Source organism: Strongylocentrotus purpuratus, unplaced genomic scaffold (genome assembly GCF_000002235.5).
Source record: "Strongylocentrotus purpuratus isolate Spur 01 unplaced genomic scaffold, Spur_5.0 spur5_scaffold_6, whole genome shotgun sequence".
NCBI lineage: Eukaryota > Metazoa > Echinodermata > Echinoidea > Camarodonta > Strongylocentrotidae > Strongylocentrotus > Strongylocentrotus purpuratus.
Genome location: NW_022145612.1, coordinates 36,340,887 through 36,359,089, shown reverse-complemented (window position 1 = coordinate 36,359,089; position 18,203 = coordinate 36,340,887). Strand labels below are relative to the sequence as shown.

Below are 18,203 nucleotides of genomic sequence, written 5' to 3'. Positions count from 1 at the left end.
CGTGCCGGGCGATACTTTAAAAATCGCGCCGACCGATAGTGAGCGCTTAAAAAAAAAAATACTAAAACCCCCCCCCCTTTCCTTGAGCAAAAAAAGAAAAGGTAATTTTCTGGTCACCAATTGTTTTTTTTTGCAGGTTAGTAATTACTTAGTTTTATGAATACGGCTTATTGTTTGTGACTTCATATATCATGGACCTTTATTTACCCTGGGCTGCCAACAATACAGAAATTAACTGGCATTTAAGTGTACATTTTATTTGAAAAATTTGAAACGATAACACAGAAAATATTTGAGATGCATAAATAGTTTACTTGCAATTGTATTTTATTTTTAGATTAGGATGGACATGATCTGAATTACAATTCAGGTTTAATATCTCACGTTGTACCTGCCATAGGTTAAAGCCGTTACACTTTAAAAGAGGCCTTGTTTAATTAATGTATTATCCGTGTTTTTTTTTAAAGAACATGTTCGTTAATATACTGACTAGATGAATTCTCATATTTTATGAATATTTCAATTATTACTACATGATGACCAGTATCTATATTTAAATTTGTAGGTAAAGGGATTATACTTTAAGTTTGAATTCAGTTTGTTCAAAACATAATTTAATCAGGTGTTATGGTATAAGGACTGCTAACAAACATGACAAATTATATTATTGGACTCGAATCGTATAGCCCGCAACTTCCGAGTTATTTCTGATCGAATGTTTTGAGATTGTGTGCTTTGTACCATATCATTCTATAGCCACTCTGATTAAACATTGTCCACCACAAAGTTCGAGATTTCAAGTATAAAACATGATTATCGCCGTGTTGTAACATTTTGACTTAATGAAATTTTGGATTTATTAATCAGGAGATATTATATCTATCTTTCTATTTTCAAGTGAAGATGTGTAAACTGAAGATGTATTTTTCTGTATCATTAATACAAGGTGGACTGAGCATTTTGTAGATATTAAACTAATGCTAAATGTAATGGTATCATATTAACTGGTATGGTAAAAGGAATGTTACTTCGTATATTATTGTAAGATTTTTCGGAGTTATCATAATCTAGATGGTTACTTATTACTCAATTACATCCATTTTATTTATAATTTATATGATATCTAATAGTTTCATTCTTACAATTACAGCCATGACTTACAAGTTGACATTTTTGTTTTGTGTCGAAGTTGATGGACACTCAATATTTGACGAAAGTGATAAAACAAATATCAAGACGTTATGTTAGTGATAATCAGGCACGTAGCAAGGGGGGGGGGGCACGTACCCCCTCCCAATTTTTTTCTCCAAGATCGGTTGAACTTTTGTAGACCCCCTGTTTTTAAAAACCTCGATCGATTACATGTATGTGCCCCCCAAACATCAAACTCTGGCTACGTGCCTGGTGATAATGAATAACAAGACATGTAGTAGTTCATTTTAAACCTACCTGTTGTTATCAAGATACTCCATGGAATCATTTCACATAATAATGACAATAATAAAGCTTGTAAAGGCTATAGCAATATGTCTCAGAGTAGTGAGTGGCATTAGATATTCCTATTTTAGGAAGAAAAAATCCATAGGAATCTAGTCAATGATTTTCAGTTTTTATTGATACTGAAAAGTATGCACAAATCGCGCCAAAGGAGTTTTAAATTCCGATTTTCTTTAAACTTCTGAGGGGGGGGGGGGCACATCCCTCAGACACCCCCTGCCCGTGCCAGCGGAACGTGGCGCGTTTATAGCGCCCCCTTTTTATTGATTTTACGTCTAGAATCCCTTGCATCATGTAGAAACCATCGAAATTCGTTGGTAGCATAGAGATATATACTTAATAGTAGTATATATCTCTATGGTTGGTAGAAACTAGAATTTCCAGTTGATCGTGTGTTGGTGAAGTCGAGTTGACTCTGAGAGAGGGTCTGCATCTTGGTAATAATGTCTGCAAGTATTATTTAAAGCAGGAGCACTTGCATTGAAAAGCTATAAATTAGCAAGTATCATAAAAAATGACTGTGTTTGAAAAGTAAAGCCAGTCATAGTCACCCTCTCCTTTTTAATGATACAGTTTAGATCTACTCTTTTCCCGCGCCGCTCCGATCCCCCATTCTAAAATAGACTCTCCCAGCAAGCTTCGAAAACATGGCGCTGACTGTGTAGCGTGCATTCTGCCAATTTGTGTGTACATGAAGGCCTTGGAATAATTCCAACAGTTGTTGACATCGCATTCGTAGTGCAGTGGTAATCAATTTGTTATTTTATTCATTTATCTTAACTAAATTTTGTTAATATATGGTGGTATTTGGCAAATGACTTACCAGCTTAGCTGAGACTATAGTTTCGGCCTAACGTTAGGCCTACTGCCACTGGCACTGGCTGGCAGTGGCATTGGCATTGGCAGCTAGCTATGCTGGCGCGCGCTGCGCCTGACTCGCCTTATTCTGAACCCTGTGTTCAGGTTAGGCCTTAGCCTAGGAGTATCTTTAGCTTCAGCGAACTAGAGCTGGAGTTAGGGTAGACTAGACCATAGACAGCAATAACCATCTGATTTGGGTCATTTCTTTAATAAAACTGACATTTGTTGTCATAATCGGAGGTCTAGTGGAGCCAGACGTAGTCTCAGTGGAACAACCGACGATTAGAGAGACTGAAGCTTTCGGTCTAGGGTAGATCGCGTAGACTATCTCTAACTTCCATTTTTAAGAGTAAGACTAGGGGCCCATTCCTAGAAACCATCCATAAGTCTAACTTCTTGACTAGAATCAGACGCATGTTAATGTCTAACACACGTTTCAATGGGATAGTCAAGAAGTTAGACTTATGACGGTTTCTAGGATAGACTCTAATACTAACTTTTAGTAATATTGTTTGTTGGGCGCTTGTTCAGAAGCCTATCCAAATTTGACCCGTAACTCCGGCGTGGAGATACCCTACTAAAACATAGACCTCTACCCAAAATAAAGTAACTTCAAATGTCCAAATAAAGATTATGAGTTAAAAGTCGTTCTAGATCTAGGTCTATTACCTGTTTCGTGTCAATTTTCTTGTTATTTTTTTGATAAACGTTGATATTAGTATACAATTTTTCACAGGTATCCTAATTGTGCGTCAGCTATGTGGGAAGTGCGTCACCTGTTAAAGCATGACATTTTGAAAAAAATAGCTTTTTAGATTTGTGTTGAAGGAAATGTTGAATTGATTAGGCAAAATAACAAAACTTATGAGTTTCTCGTCTCCGTCTGCCTCCTTTTTGGCTGCCACCTCCTTTTGTTTTGAAATGTAATATGGAGCTCACGTATATATGTAAACATGCACAATTCAGCATTTTGGCTTGGAGGCATTGTTTTTTTTTATTAAAACCATTAATGAATTGAATTGAACTATTTACTAAATAGGAAAAAAGCATTAAAACAGGCTGTGATGCACATTGTGTATAAATTAATAAATAGCTTTTATACATGTAGCTAATTCCAGCTGAACACGTACATTTTTCACTGTTTTTGAATTTGGAAACTTGCTTAGCAAGTGGACATGGCATACATCTTAGACAAAAATTAAAAAAAAAAAAATAGTAAAGCACTGCCTCCTTTTTTGAAAAAGTCTGGACGAGAAACTTGTTACTTTTATTACTTGGCCTTAATGGCTTTGGAAGTTGTCCACTAAATATCAATAGAATCAACTATTTTAAAGCTAAAATTAAATTAAATGATTAACATGTATGTTAGCTTTGCACTTTGGATGTTTGCACTGCACCATAGTATTAAGCATTTTTTGCTTTTACTACTCATTTCTTACAGAACCATGGTGTTCATGAGCCTTTCCTCTCCATTTCATTCATCACTTCAACAATACTAAACTACATGTACTATGGCTATTAACCCTCTGTTTTCTGGACCTGGTCAGAGTAAGAATCCCTTCCCCTTGTTCACTCCCCCAAAGAACAGATCAAGTGCACCCATGGCATTCCCTGCTCCAAACAAGAAGCCAAGACTAAGCACGGAAGGTGGACAGGCTGAGGTTGATCCATTCAAAGACTTTGAGGATGAGGAAAGCTTCACAGCAGATGACCTGGAGCAGATTGACATCATCGAATCTCAAGCTTTGAGCCAAATACCCAGGGACCACATCACTTCTGCAACTGCATCCAGCAAACCATATGTGAAAGGGGCACATGTGCCACACAACTTTTCTTTCAAGCCTCTTACTTCCAGGTCCCCTAATGTTCCCAGAAAGCCAAGCACTAGTTTCCAACAGAAAGCTCCTGATAGGCATCCTCCCTTAATTAGCCATGGACAAGCCAGAGGACAAGACAGGCGTCAGACGAACGTCACAGTGCCCGTTGCAGAACTCCGTCCCTCTAAAATCTATACAGGGTATCTGTCTCCTTCTCCGGATGGGGTGAAAAGCTCCCCTCCCTTTGCATCAAGTCAGAATAGATACAAGAAGGGAGTGGAAGCCCAACCTACCAATAATAACCCTCGCCTTCAGCAGTCTAATGTGAGCTTCCCACTGCACAAGCAAGAATCACCACAGTCCCAGGGATTCGGAGTGTCCAACACTCTGCTGCCTCAAGACTCTGATCATCAGCATTCCACCAGCAATAAAACATTCCAGCATGGCATTCCAGCGAAGGAGGTACGTCACACTCTCTCGGCTCAGACAATGGCTCAAGGAGGGGCAAAGAGCAAGACCCTTACTCCTCCAAAAGGCTGCACTTCTTCAGGGACACCTAATCTTCCAATGCAAGGTGAATCAAGGGAGGCCCAGAGGTTGGCTCAAGAGTTGGAAAAGATGAAAGAAGAGGCAAGTAAAAATCAAGATTAAAAAATTATCATCCAGGGCATCGTTTCACGATACCGTCATAAGTACAAGTTCACCGACATCCTATTATAACATCTGTTGAATTTTGTTGAATTTAATACCCACGTTTTAATGTAATGTTGGAGAACTTGTACGTATGACGGTTTTATGAAATGCTGCCCTGTTTACCTATATTTTTCATGAATTGTTGAACTTACAATAAAGCCCCCTAAAACATTTCATCAGTAAGTACACTGCAAAGATTTTAAACCTACATGTATATGAATTTGAGAAAAATTCATTTTCATGTACGCTTGATATTGCCTAAATTATGCTAATTAAGGAGCATGAACCTTCAAGGAGTTCTCTTTATTATATGCAAGTTTTGTTGATTTTTGTTTGATATATTTAAAATGATAACAGACTATCTTTAAAGAATTATCATTAGTCACAAGATTATCCTATACTTATTTGTACTGCCATAAATAAGTAGCTTCCTTTGTATGAATGATGTCATTGTTGGGTATTTTCCTGTTATCAAATTGATTGTTATGCTACTCCCATGTGATTTCCATTGAAATAAATTTAAATTTTTAGTATTTGTGTCCTACGTTCTGTATATGAATAAGTTTTCCAGCTATTTTCTTGAAAGGAAGAAAAATATAAGCAAGATAAACATCTAATTTTTTTTTCCACACCTTCCAGCTCAAGAATTTGAAATCAGAAAGGTTCTCTAAAGATGGAGAGATTCAAGTGCTGAGACAGAACCTAGGAAGGTACAAGGCAGAAGTCAGTCGTCTGAAAATTGAGAGGGTAGAACATGAGGAGAAACTGAAGAGGGAGCAGACGGAGATGGATAAGGAGTTGACCAAGGAGGTATGATGTTTGAAAGACATTAATGTCATTGGGGGAAAATAAACAATGTTTTATTACTCTATGTTGTTACATTACTTTGTGACCATAATTTGAAATCAAAGATCAAATTTAATGTGATCATTTTCAAAGACATACTACAGCATGGACCAAATACCAGTTTACTTGTACACATAGTCACTCCTTTTGAGTTGTGTTCTTTCTTCCAAGACAATATTCAAATAAATATGATAACTGATACGGTCAAAGTCATTTTCTGTTTGTAATTTCACAGGCAGAAAGTCTAAAGACGCAACTGCAATTTAAGGAAAGGGAGTTGGCAGAAGCACAGAGTACCTATCGTAGTCTGGAGCAACGTCTTCAGATGAACAACAACACCAGCATCATGGCCAAGAACCCCATCACTCCACCCCGTAACAGCCCCCGCTTCACGGGATCCTCGATGGGGAGAAGAGAGCAGGCCTCTGCTGCTACCCCTCAGCAGGAAGGGGGGTTCCCCACCAAAGAAAGTTTCATGCAGACTAACCCCGCCCTGGGGTCACCCGCCAAGGTCAAGATGCGACTTGTCGAAGAGTGCAGCACCAGCAAGGGGATTCTACGCAGCCCCAAGCGAGTTGCATCTAGAAGTCCAGGTTTGTGTGCTTCTAGGATTCTAGGTGATATCAATTAAATGGAAACAAATGTGTTTGCCAGATTTTGCTATGTTTTAGTTGTTTGAATGTTTCTTCAAGAGCTTTTATTTGAAAATCTTATGATTTAAAAGAAAAAAATCACAGATTTGGGGAATGTCAAACTTTAGCGAAAACTGCCTCGGTTTTATAGAATATTTAATAGCCAATGTAATAAATAACTAGACCTACATGTAGATACATGTAGCACTGTCAGTCAGTATTTAAGTGATGATTTATAATAATGTAATGTCATTACAAAACCAGTGCTCGAGTGTATCATGCTAATGTACAGTATCTACTGGGTAGTGTTATACTTTCATTAGGTTAGTTCTTTGAAGGTTAACTTGAAACTGCCTGATTAACAAGTTTTGAAAAGAAGAAAACAATGTAGCTATATATGTTTTATTCACTTTGTTCTGCTCATAGCAAGAAGTCCCAAGATTGTGATGAAACAGAGGAAGATTTCAAGTAACAAGGCCAATCTCAGGAGGGACATCACAGGCTCCACCAAGCTAACTCTGTCATCTAGATATCCAAGTGGTAAATCATGTAGTGTGAGGCAGAATCACTAGCAATGTTAGGGGGGGGGGGATTTCATTTCCATCTCTGGTTCATCCTCTAAAATCCAATTGGCCTACCCTAAGTATGCAGGCCAAAATGCTCCCCTCCCCCTTTTCAATTAAAAAAGATTTGATAACTTTTCTTTAGTTATTTTTTACCTGCCAGAGATTTTGTTGAGAATTTTGCCCATCTTCCCTTTAAAGTGACTCGGTAACATTGCCTCAGATTCTGAAAACAAAATTCTGGATTTAGCTCATGCTGCAATCATAATTATAAACATTTAGGTCAGTCAGGAATCCCATGACTGATTATCAAGGTATTTATGATTGGAAATCGAAATTTTATTTTTCGTTTTCTTAACGTTTTTTATTAAACTACGCTCTATTGGGGGAAATGAGTATGGTAAAACCGGTCACTCAAAGATTTTTAATTTTTTGAGGCACTTCATGATAATTATGAAGTGCAATTTTTGTATGGCTTCAATATTACGCCATATCACAGACAGTGATAACACGTAGGACCATGCATCTCAGATTTAACATTGTCAAACGATCCCTTTATCATAGAAAAACTTCAATCTGCCCCAGGACAAGGGAGCTACATAACAGCTGTGTCGGCTCTGCACCTATGTCAAGAAACCATGGAAAATATAAATTTGTCAAGATTATGGGAACATGGTGATGGGCATTTTTCATCCAAATTTCAGAACTCTTCTATGATGATATCAGTAAGATGCCATGAATACTGTACTTGAGGATGGAGAAATAAGGGTTGTGAATTTGTTGGCTTTTGTTTGGATCTTTATAAAGTCCTGACTTAATACTGACATCCCTTTGACTCTGCAAGCAAGTCAACCTTAGGCCCTATTTGTTTTTCTCACTTTTGACTCCTGTTTTTACTTCTTCAGGTCATGTATCCTCTGCACAGTTAATTGGACGACTCATGGGCCAAACTCTGCCCCAGGATTACAATGCTGCATCACTTACTCAGGGCTCTCTCATCAGTACTCTTCAAGCAGCTGAGTCTATAAACTGTGATTCTCATCCAACACTCAGGGAGGTTGAGAAAAACAAAAGTGCAAACATTCCAGCAGCTAAACTGTAAGCCGATTTCGCTTCTGTTTCAGTTGTTTATTTCTTTGGTTGTCTTGACATTAGTCTTGATTTTGCAGTAGTTTGTTAATTATTTTCAACAAAAAAAAGTATCTTGAGGCTGATTGGATCAGAAAATTCTGCATTGACAAAAACAACTACTTTGGAGTATTTTGAAGAAACTATTGATTTGCTTTGCTCATATGAGCCTGTATTTCAATTATGTGATACGGACTAAGAGATTATGTAAGATAGGAAGTGTATTCATTGAAGTATGTGTATGATGAGAATGTTGTTGTTTATATCATTATATCATAACATTTGTCAATATACAGATTACAGAATGAGGAAGCAAAGACTACATCTTCCAGGAGAAACAAGAATTATGAATCTGCTATGAGAGCATTATCATCACTCTTGAATTGGTCCAACTCATCCACCAGTGCCTGTGCTAACAAACTTACCTCTTCCAAAATGGACGATTCCGAACTGGAGCAGATTCATGCCTTAAAAACGGACAATTCCAATGCAATATTAGGGGTGCTCCCACTTCTAGAGGACCAGCTTGTAGGCTACATAGACTCGCTGCATTTATTGAGTGTTTGCTCGTCTAGCTTAGCGTCCACCTGTCCTAGCAGCAGCGGGGGTGGAGCTGGGCGAGGCCTGGATAGCTCCTTAGATCCTGGTGCTAAGGAGGAGCAGCTACAGCTTGAAATGAAAGAAGCAGGAGCAGTGAATGCTTTACAAACTCTATACTGTTTGGTGTGCTACAGTAAAGTTGCAGCCTCTCATATCATCCGAGGCGGTGGAGAAGATGGTGGTGATGCTGATACTTCGTTGATGGAAATTGACCCCTCAGCGCCGCTTATCGATGTGAGTCCTTTACTTGCAGCTGCACTAAAAATGCAGATTATAAGAAACATGTATGTACTTGTATAGTAATGTGATTGTTTAAAATACTATAGAGGATACAGGGATTTACCTTTTACATTTACTGTATGTCTGCGATGGTCAAGGTGTTCATATCTTCAAGTTAATGATTCATCCTTTTTGTGTCTGTCTCTCCCAAGATAATAGGATTTTGATTGTAATGACTTAGAATTCCTTTCGTCAGATATTAAGACAATCTCTTGTTGGATTTAATTTCTGAAATTAGAATAATAATAATAATAATAGTATTTTCTTATATGGCACACATGTCCGTCACGTTGTGACGCTCCTGGCGCTACCCTCTAGAAATGCAAAACTAAAACATTTAATTGATTAAGGATAGTGATTTTCAGAGCAAGAGACTTTCTTGAATGGCAAAAATTCAGAGTTGTGTCAGATGTGGTTCAATTATTTCACGGCATGAAACTGTGGCCAATCTTGAACACTAGCCAAATTTGTGAATATTTCTTGCTTGGGAGAGTTGCTGGGTTTTACAATATGGTACAACTGGGGGAAGTAACACTCTTCCTGTTTCTTCCACAGCCCACACAAGCCCCTGGGCGGTCAACATCCCAGCAACCAATGTCCTCCCGCCCCGGCACCAACCTACCGTCAGTGTCTCTCATGACCTCTGACCTTCCAAGATGTCAGATCCTGAAGAGGCTGGTAAAGATCATAGGCATGCAGCCATCGGAAGGCCAGGGACCTGTGGTGCTAGACACCGCTCTCAGGATACTCTTTGAACTGGCCAGGATATTGTCAATGGAAGATGCTTTTAGGTATGTTGCTGTCCAAGTAAAACAGGAAACAAAAATTTAAAAAATTTGGGGGGCCACTTTTCAAGCTTCCTCGCATGAAAATAACACTATTCAATTTGTTTCGCATTGAACTCATTTTGGGCTCTTTTTGGCATTTCAGGGGCGAATTTGCCCCCAGACTCTGTGTATTTTTTTCATCCTGTCAGTCATAAACTTGACAGATTAAAAAATAGTGGAAAAATTAAGGCTGCATTATTACATGATATGAATTTGTCAGTTATCTCTGAAAGTCAGAACTTTGTTGTCTGGAATAGACTGGACAGTTATTAAATTGTTTCTCTCTCTCTCTCTTCAGGTTCTCTGAACTGTTGCTATCCGAAGTCCTGCATCCACTCATGACATGTGACAGTCCTGATACTTTCTGTGCCGTGCTCACAATACTCTCATTGCTTGCTGCCAAATCTTGGCGTCTAACCCAGAATCTCTGTACACATTCAGGTAAGCCATTTCTTTACCTCTTTGTTAAATAAGTGCTATTTTATACCAGAAGTTTGTGTATGAGTTTTCTTTTTTTTCTCTCCATATTTTTCCCTTCACAGGGATTTTATTGATTTTCATTTGCAAAAAATTAACAAATATGTATTCAAGGTATTTTACATTTATAACTTAAATAAAATTGACTACTCAAGATACAAGTGTTTGTTGAACTGTTGAGTTAAAAGAAAACTAACACATTTTCAATAATGTATTTCTGATATTTATGGGAAAAAAAAGGAAAAACAATACAAAAGACACATATCGTTTTATTATTAGGCTATACAATTACATCGTTGTGACCACTGCTAATGATTACGAAAACATATCTCAAATTGGCAACATCTTAAAGATGATGTACACTAGTCCAGTTCGGAGCTATAGTTCAAGTTCATTTATTCAAAACCACACAAAACATGATATAATCTTTTACATGAAAAAGAGACTGGTAATAGTACATCATTAAGTGAATGGTTTTAGGACCCCTGTAGAAGCTAAGCTTGTGAGCGGGGCCCTATAGTCAACAAAATACATACATTAACGATATGGCAAGGTGAATAAAAAGAATGTAATGTTTATACAAGGGATGGAAACAAACTAAGCTACAGAATATAGAACACAAAAAAATATTCACACACACGCGCGCACCACACACACACACACACACACACACAGTCCTTAGTGGTCTATAAGCATTTGAGAATGAGAAATTATTAAGATACAAAGTAGAATTATGTCAGTTTTCCAAGTAGGTACGTTTTAGATAACCTTCTAAACCTACAAAGAGTTGTACTATATTTTATATCATCAGGCAAACTGTTCCATTCTTTGATACAAGAGATATGGAAAGAGGTCAGAGTGATATTTGTTCTTGCAAAAGGCTGATGAATAAGACCCCTTTGACGTGTATTATAATTATGAATTTGTGAGTTTTTACGGAATAAATCTTTTAACGTACATTCATGAGGCATAAACTGAAGTTTATACATAAACAATACGCAATTGATTGACACAAGTCCACTTAGTGGTAACATTCTTAATCGAAGGAACAATGGAGAACTTGGATGTCTATAATTAGAATTAGTAATAAGCCTTATTGCCTTCTTCTGCAATACTCTTAACTTATCAAGATATGACTTAAAAGTGTTTCCCCAAGCAACATTACAATATGTCAAATAAGGAAGAATAATACTATTATATAATGTTATCAGCACTCTTTCAGGTAAAATAAATTTCAATCTAAAAATGACACCTACACTTCGAGACAACTTAGTGCATACAACATCTAAATGATGTTGTATGCACTAAGTTGTCTCGAAGTATAGTATGTGCATGACCAGATCGAGATTGTGAAGTCAACCGAGTTCAGGCTCCCCGTCACCACCAATGGCACCCAAACACCCGCCCTGTGACAACAATGCCACACACCCTCTGACCAGCACAAAAGTTACTGCTACGTCAGACAATCTCCACCATTGCACCGATAAAAGACAGCATGGCACAACCACCCCAAAACATGTGACTGAGCGCCCCTAGCCATGACAAAGAGCCTAATAACTTGCCAAGTGTTCATGAAAGTTACCTGATCATTCATGTATGTGTGTGAGTTTATATTTTTTGATTGAATTTGAGAAGGAAAAACAAATGAGGCTAGGATTGTAATGTGTTAACTCTCTCTGTCTCTCTTCTTTCTGTGTTGCTCAGATTCTTGTCTACTGCTTCAATTGTACCAGTGTGCTAGTCATGACCTGAACAAGTGTAATACTGCAGAGAGGATGCAAGTAGTCTGCAAGGTAATGCCTTTGTCATCAAAGCTTACCTTGGTGATATCATTATTTCTCAAAGTTTTTAGTACCAAGATGATGTTACATTTATTGTCTAATGAAGGCTTGTGCAGGTTTGCAGCGGAAAACCACCCACAAACCCCCTGATTTTGTTATTGTTATATAAATGAATGGCAACTTTGAGGATGTGAAGAAAAAAAAACTTGTGGCACATATCGTACGTTGTGCCACCTGGTGGCAAAATTGTTCAACCAATAACATTTTTACAAAGTTAGTATAAAATATGCCATCACGGGTACTATAGGTGTTTTATTTTGCCTATTCATATTTGAATGGGTCTTAGGAGTTTATCAAATCTACAATGGACAGAAATATCTTAAGCAGATAAATGGCTGATACCCCTGTATGTCAGTCTCCTTTAGCATGTTTGACCAAACGCACTTGGGGAGAAAGGGAAACTTAAGAATTATTCAAGTTCTGAGTAAAACATTGATATGAATTTTAATTTTTTGCATAAGTTTGGAATAGGCCATGGCTTTTATCATAAGCATATTCCATGACTTTCTGTTTTCAGGCAGATTCGCACTAAGTTTGACTTATTTCAGACAACCGTCTTCTGAAACAAATTGATATAAACATAATCTGACTGGGCTTTCATGGTTTTGACCATTGTTTTTAATGTCATGCCCTTAGATCATCAACCTTCTGACGTGTATAACTTCAGTGCATGAGGAAGGAGCAGCTTTCTTACTTGATACTGATTGCCAGTGCAGTGAAGAGGTAACAGACGTGAGACTTCTCCCATAAGCTTTAAATTTCAGCATTTTTTTAGATAAAAGGTTTTGTCATTAATATTTGAATATATTAAAGACTTTCAACTTTAACTGAAAAACCAGTTTACTTTAATTGCTTTAATTTCCCTAATTTTTTATTTTTAAATACCATTTTTTTGTGCTCATTTCCTCTTTACAATTCACTACATAATGTTGAGTATATACCACTGTGGACATCTCTATGAAATTTTACAAATGTTGTCATTTTACTTCTATTCTGGTTGTATGAAAGGGGAAATAATATCATCTCAAAATGTTCTTTTGTAACCATCGCAGTATTGTCTCATTTTTTGAAAAGGAAATAGCCTCTAAGTTTACTTTTGGATGGTGTTCTTGTTTTTTGACAGGTTGTCTCTTCACTTGTGGTTATGTTATCTCGAGAGTTCAGATCCATAGCTCCAGATTGTGATCTCCAAAATCAGAGGTAGGTCTCTCTGTGGTATGACCTCAAGAAGGTGAACAGCATAATACCCCTTGAATAAAATCCACTTCACGAGTTTTGTTTACTTATGAAGAGACATTTCCAAGGCAGTTAATACAACTGTACATGCTTTTGCAGAGGAGATATTTTGAGATGGTTTATTGCATCGTGGACAGGAATTAGCCCTTAGTGTGCAAACATTTTATTACATGATGCTGGAAAGTATAGTAAGACAATCGTGTATTTCATTTTAATTTGCAGCAGTACATTCCATGAGATGGGTTTCAGCCTTATAGATAGAGACAAGTCCTTATAATTAAACTTGTATTGCATGCTGTAGGAAAGATTTTCAAACAGCTCTCTGTTTCTGTCCCAATCTTAAACCTTCTTTCCGATGACCCTTTCAAACTGCCTTGATGTAGAGGTATTGTGGCCTTATAGATAAGTCACCTGACTGGATTACAAGGCATGGGGTTCAAATCCCAGCCCGGTACCGATGTCCTTTGGTTTAAAAAAAAATCTACATTTGCCACTCTCCACCCAGGTGTTTATGGGTACTTGATATGTTTGAATGCTTGTTACTTTGGCAGCTTGGCTAAGCTGTAGTATTATTGAACAAGTGTGATTAACGTCCCAACGTGCTGTGTATAGGCGCTATGTAGAAAGCCATTATTATTTATATATTATATTATTTTGTGGCTGTCATTGCAGGCTGTTGATGATCCGGCAGGGACTCCTTCCCCTCCACTCTCTGTTCATGGATAGTCACTTCACTGATCATCGGCTGGAAGCAGAGCAACAGTACAATCACCTCATCACAGAGATGAACAGACTGATCTCTACCCTACCACAGATACATAGACATGAAGGTAATGAAACTATGAAATGATAGAAACTAACGTATATTGAATCTTTACCCCCAACTGCTTGGTAGTGGTGATCAATGGGTGCTGTGACAACATTTACTCTGTCGTTTATTTTGTCAAAGATGAAGGGTCGGGATTAAACATCGATATTGCTATGCAGGGATTCGAGGTGCAAGGATCCAAGCGTAGGTCACTACTTTGTATAGTCATGATATGGTGTCCATAAAATATATTTAAAATGGAAATCATGGACGGCATCAAATATCTTTCACATGTATCTAACGATAGAAGAAGAACTAAATGAGACTAAATGATGTTTTCTTCCAACAATTTCTTTTAATAGGCATGGGCTCTACAAATATAAAGGACAGAACACTTTATATATACATAATGCAGTAAATAATGTGTGATAATTTATCTCTATTTGAACAAGCAATGTATTTATTTTAACTCCCTCCCTCCCTCTCTTTCATTCATCAGTTGGGTTCCTACAAGACTTTGATGGATCAGATGAAGATGAATGGGAACAGGACAGCCAAGAGCAGGCAACGCAGATGGAAGTCAACTGAACACACCACACATGTTGGTATGGATTAGGAACTTCATTTTGGGGTGTGTTTACACTACTCAACACTCTGGAAAGTTCACCTCTCTCGGTACTATGGAGTAACAGCTTACTAATCAGGTTGTTTTAACGTTTTACCTCGCACACTAGCCAATCAATTCATCTTGATGGCATGCTGATAGAAGTCAACTGAACACACCACACATGTTGGTATGGATTAGGAACTTCATTTTGGGGTGTGTTTACTGTACTCAACTCTCCGAAGAATTCACCTTGCATGCTATAATGGAGTGACATCATTTTGATCAAGTTCTGCTTATATATTTACATGATACATGATGTAATGATTGGCTCACCTTGTATAAAAAGAAAGCAGCCTATTTTAAAAGTCTCACTTTTGTCTAGAAGATTGTTACATGGATACATGGATTGTTTGCAAGTTCAGGACCAAATTTATTGGATTTAGTTATCAAGATCTTGGATCTGGCATGGAACAGTGGTCTTTAGAATGCAGATTTTAGAGTAGAAAGATGAAAGTGAAGGAAATTGATGCCAGAGTTCATGATAGATATTCATGAAGCATTGCATAGGAATTGACCCTGGCATTGCTAGAACAGTCGACACGATAAGTTTTTAAAATACCGTATTGTCAATGTCTATTTAATTGCACCTGAAACTATATGTATGCTAATCATGCTTCTCTATTAAGCTATGTAATAGAGAAATCAATTTGATTTGCTTTAGAGCGGACAAAATAAGTCAAGTCAAAAGGAAAAACTATTTGTATGTAAGATCCTGTTCGTATTCTATGTGTAGATAATGGGAGCAATATCTATTCCTGGATGTTACTTTTGTAGGAGTGTGTTTAGCACTACATAAACTTTTATGAAAATAAAGGACTTTTTAGTATCAAACAGGAAAAATACTCTTGCAATTTCTCCTCCAATGTGGTATAGTTTATAACCCACAATTTTCGACAAGTTTCCAGCCTCTGCTTTGTAGATATTGCTACGCTATTTGACTTAAAGCACCTTTTCACATGACATCATTTAACCATGTTATAAGTAGTCTTTTGGACATATTTATCGTTTTGTAAATGTCACTTTTCTGAAGTGATTGTTTGTTTATTCCAGCGCAAAGTATTCAATACTATGATAGTCAGTAAAGGATTCTTAATCTGTTGCTACAAGAAGGCAACTCTCTGTATGTCAATTTGGGCCAATAGGTTCTATGAAACATGTGCAGTACTCAACACCCTACACAAAGCAACTTCTTAGCTTCAACCCGGGACCAAACATTACACCTAAACCTAACCCAAGGTCCAGTGCAACCCTAAAGCTAACTCTTAAATCTTGGGTGAAATGTAGCACAGAGCAGTTATCACTAGATCAAATGTAGGGTCACCATATGATATTCACAAACATGCGTTTGCATTAAATGTTTGCAAATTATGCGAGTGTTTTCTGTCCCTCTCTACGTGCCATACATGTATCTATCAACTTGGCAATCATGCTATTCCACAATTCTCTGTTTCTAGACTTCACCAGAAGTAGTAGGGATCTTAGTGAGAAAGATGTTAAATGTTCATAATATTGCTTTTGGAATCTGTTTTGAAACTAGAGCAATATTTGTATTACATTGTAATTAGTGTGTACTGGTTTTTATTGATCAAAAGATTAAAATGAATACCTTGCACACAAATGTCCATGCTGATGCTTTGTTGGGAGTAGTTAACACAAACAGCTTGCACAAATGCTCGTTCAGATCTTAAACAGAGTACTTATACACTGTAGTTTTGTTATCCAGTTTTGATTTGAAAGCTAACATGTGAAGTTTCTTCTCAACAGGATTTTGTTATCTTATTTGTTGTTTAATAATTTGGCCAAATTAACCTGTTTTTTGTTGCCAATTTCGTTGTTCCACATTTCAAGGAAATGTTGACAATCATGATGTGAAGGTAGATATTCTGATGATCTGTTAAATGATACATCAACTTCAATGATCTGTTTTCAGTTTTCTTTCTCTTACACTCAAAGGCTATTTGTACATGTATCTCTTACTCCTTGTCTTTTCTTACTTTCTTCTTTCACTCCGTCTATCTTCTTTCTTTCTTCTCTCCCTCTTTTTTCCAGACTGAATATGAAAAGCCTGTAGCAATGTTGACATCAGTACGCAAGTATGCAACAGTGTCTGTAGTATCTCTGTACTTCAGATGTTAATTCTTCCAACCAATCAGTACACTAACTTCATTGAAATGAACAGTACAACTGTGTATATGGATTGTATATATTTTCTACACGCCACAGTGCCAAATAAAAGCTATGCTTCATATGAAGCTAAACCAGTTCTGCTTGCTATCTGTTTCATACTTGAGTGAAGTAAATAGAAATTCCTCATTACACGGTGATTAATGATCAGGAGGATTGAAGATGATGCTGATGATGTTATGAGAAGATAAACATGAGGAAAATTATGGTGACAATGATTACGATGATTGTGTTCAGATACAATAACCTAACACTATAACCACACAACACAATGATGACCCTACACCCATTAATGTCACTTGTTTGTATTTATTACACAAAATCTTTAAAAATGGCAAAACACAAGGCAAAAGTCTCCCCACAGCACAAAGTTTCAACATCAGTAAATACATCTCTTTGGACACACATAATTATGATGAGGTACTCGAAAGGTAGTACTGACCAGTGACTACTTGCATACATTACAAATTTCTTGACACATCTGTCAAATGACAGATCACAACAAAGACAGCAGACTGTCGACTATGAAATGATTTTTTTTTTCCTGTGTGCAGCAATTCCTACCGAAGAATGTTAGTCTTAATCAATGTGTTGGGACAAAGAACGATTACATTATCTTATTCTTAAATTTCTACTTCCTTCAATGGAAATGCAACTTTAATAGTAAGCTACTCAAAAAGAAAGCAGAAAAATCAGAGAACCAGATTGGTGAAATTTTGGACAAAATCAGACTAAAAACAAAAGAAATCTATGAAGTTTTGAAAGTTGTTATCACTAAACGTATGGGCACTTCAAATTGGCTGAAGTGGCAGTTTCATGACAAAAGTGCCCAACAATTTTTCTATTTGTTCCAACACCCAAAATGACTAAAATATCAATTTTTCAAAATGTTTTTCTTAAAAAAAACCCTTAAACAATAACTGCTACCCACAATACAATAATAATAGCTTGGGAGACGAATAGAAATTGATGATATTTTCTTACACGAGAAACCAGAGGGTTGTCTGTGAATACATCACAATCAAGTGAATGAATTGCCAATTGGCGATTCACATAGATTTAGTGATCTCATATTTCAAACATAAGTTACTTACTGGTATTGGTTGGATTTATTTCAAACTTTCTGTTTCTCTTATTTTTCCGCTTTCATACAAATGAAATTATTACAAAGGTTAGATTGCCCTTAAATACATGTATGAACTGTTCTTCCATTGCAATTTAATACTGGAACCACACAATTTAAAATC

At 37.0% G+C, this 18,203-nt stretch overlaps 1 protein-coding gene across 5 annotated transcripts; it reads left to right on the top strand.

Moving 5' to 3' along the window:
• The first annotated feature begins 1,898 nt into the window (after window positions 1-1,898).
• On the top strand, window positions 1,899-17,033 carry LOC762700 (ATR-interacting protein). Of its 5 annotated transcripts, XM_030973288.1 has the most exons (15): window positions 2,044-2,243; window positions 3,942-4,805; window positions 5,508-5,678; window positions 5,950-6,307; window positions 6,773-6,886; window positions 7,815-8,007; window positions 8,334-8,871; window positions 9,472-9,707; window positions 10,042-10,184; window positions 11,925-12,013; window positions 12,698-12,784; window positions 13,185-13,261; window positions 13,970-14,127; window positions 14,605-14,710; window positions 14,900-17,033. In XM_030973288.1, exons 2-14 carry the CDS (start codon window positions 3,960-3,962, stop codon window positions 14,691-14,693), a joined length of 3,099 nt encoding a protein of 1,032 aa, XP_030829148.1. In that variant the 5' UTR covers window positions 2,044-2,243; window positions 3,942-3,959; the 3' UTR covers window positions 14,694-14,710; window positions 14,900-17,033. The 5 variants fall into 5 exon arrangements, with proteins under 5 accessions (XP_030829147.1, XP_030829149.1, XP_030829148.1 ...); XM_030973287.1 differs by lacking the exon at window positions 2,044-2,243 and adding an exon at window positions 1,899-1,934 and having other exon boundaries at window positions 14,605-17,033; XM_030973286.1 differs by having other exon boundaries at window positions 3,947-4,805; window positions 14,605-17,033.
• The last annotated feature ends 1,170 nt before the right edge of the window (window positions 17,034-18,203 follow it).

What these genes read in the sequence shown, in the direction of transcription:
- LOC762700 (XM_030973287.1), top strand. Translation starts at nt 3,960, where the DNA reads ATGGCATTCCCTGCTCCAAACAAGAAGCCAAGACTAAGCACGGAAGGT. An exon ending in TGTGATCTCCAAAATCAGAG is followed by an intron (nt 13,262 to 13,969) that starts GTAGGTCTCTCT and finishes CTGTCATTGCAG; the next exon opens with GCTGTTGATGATCCGGCAGG. An exon ending in ACAGATACATAGACATGAAG is followed by an intron (nt 14,128 to 14,604) that starts GTAATGAAACTA and finishes TTCATTCATCAG; the next exon opens with TTGGGTTCCTACAAGACTTT.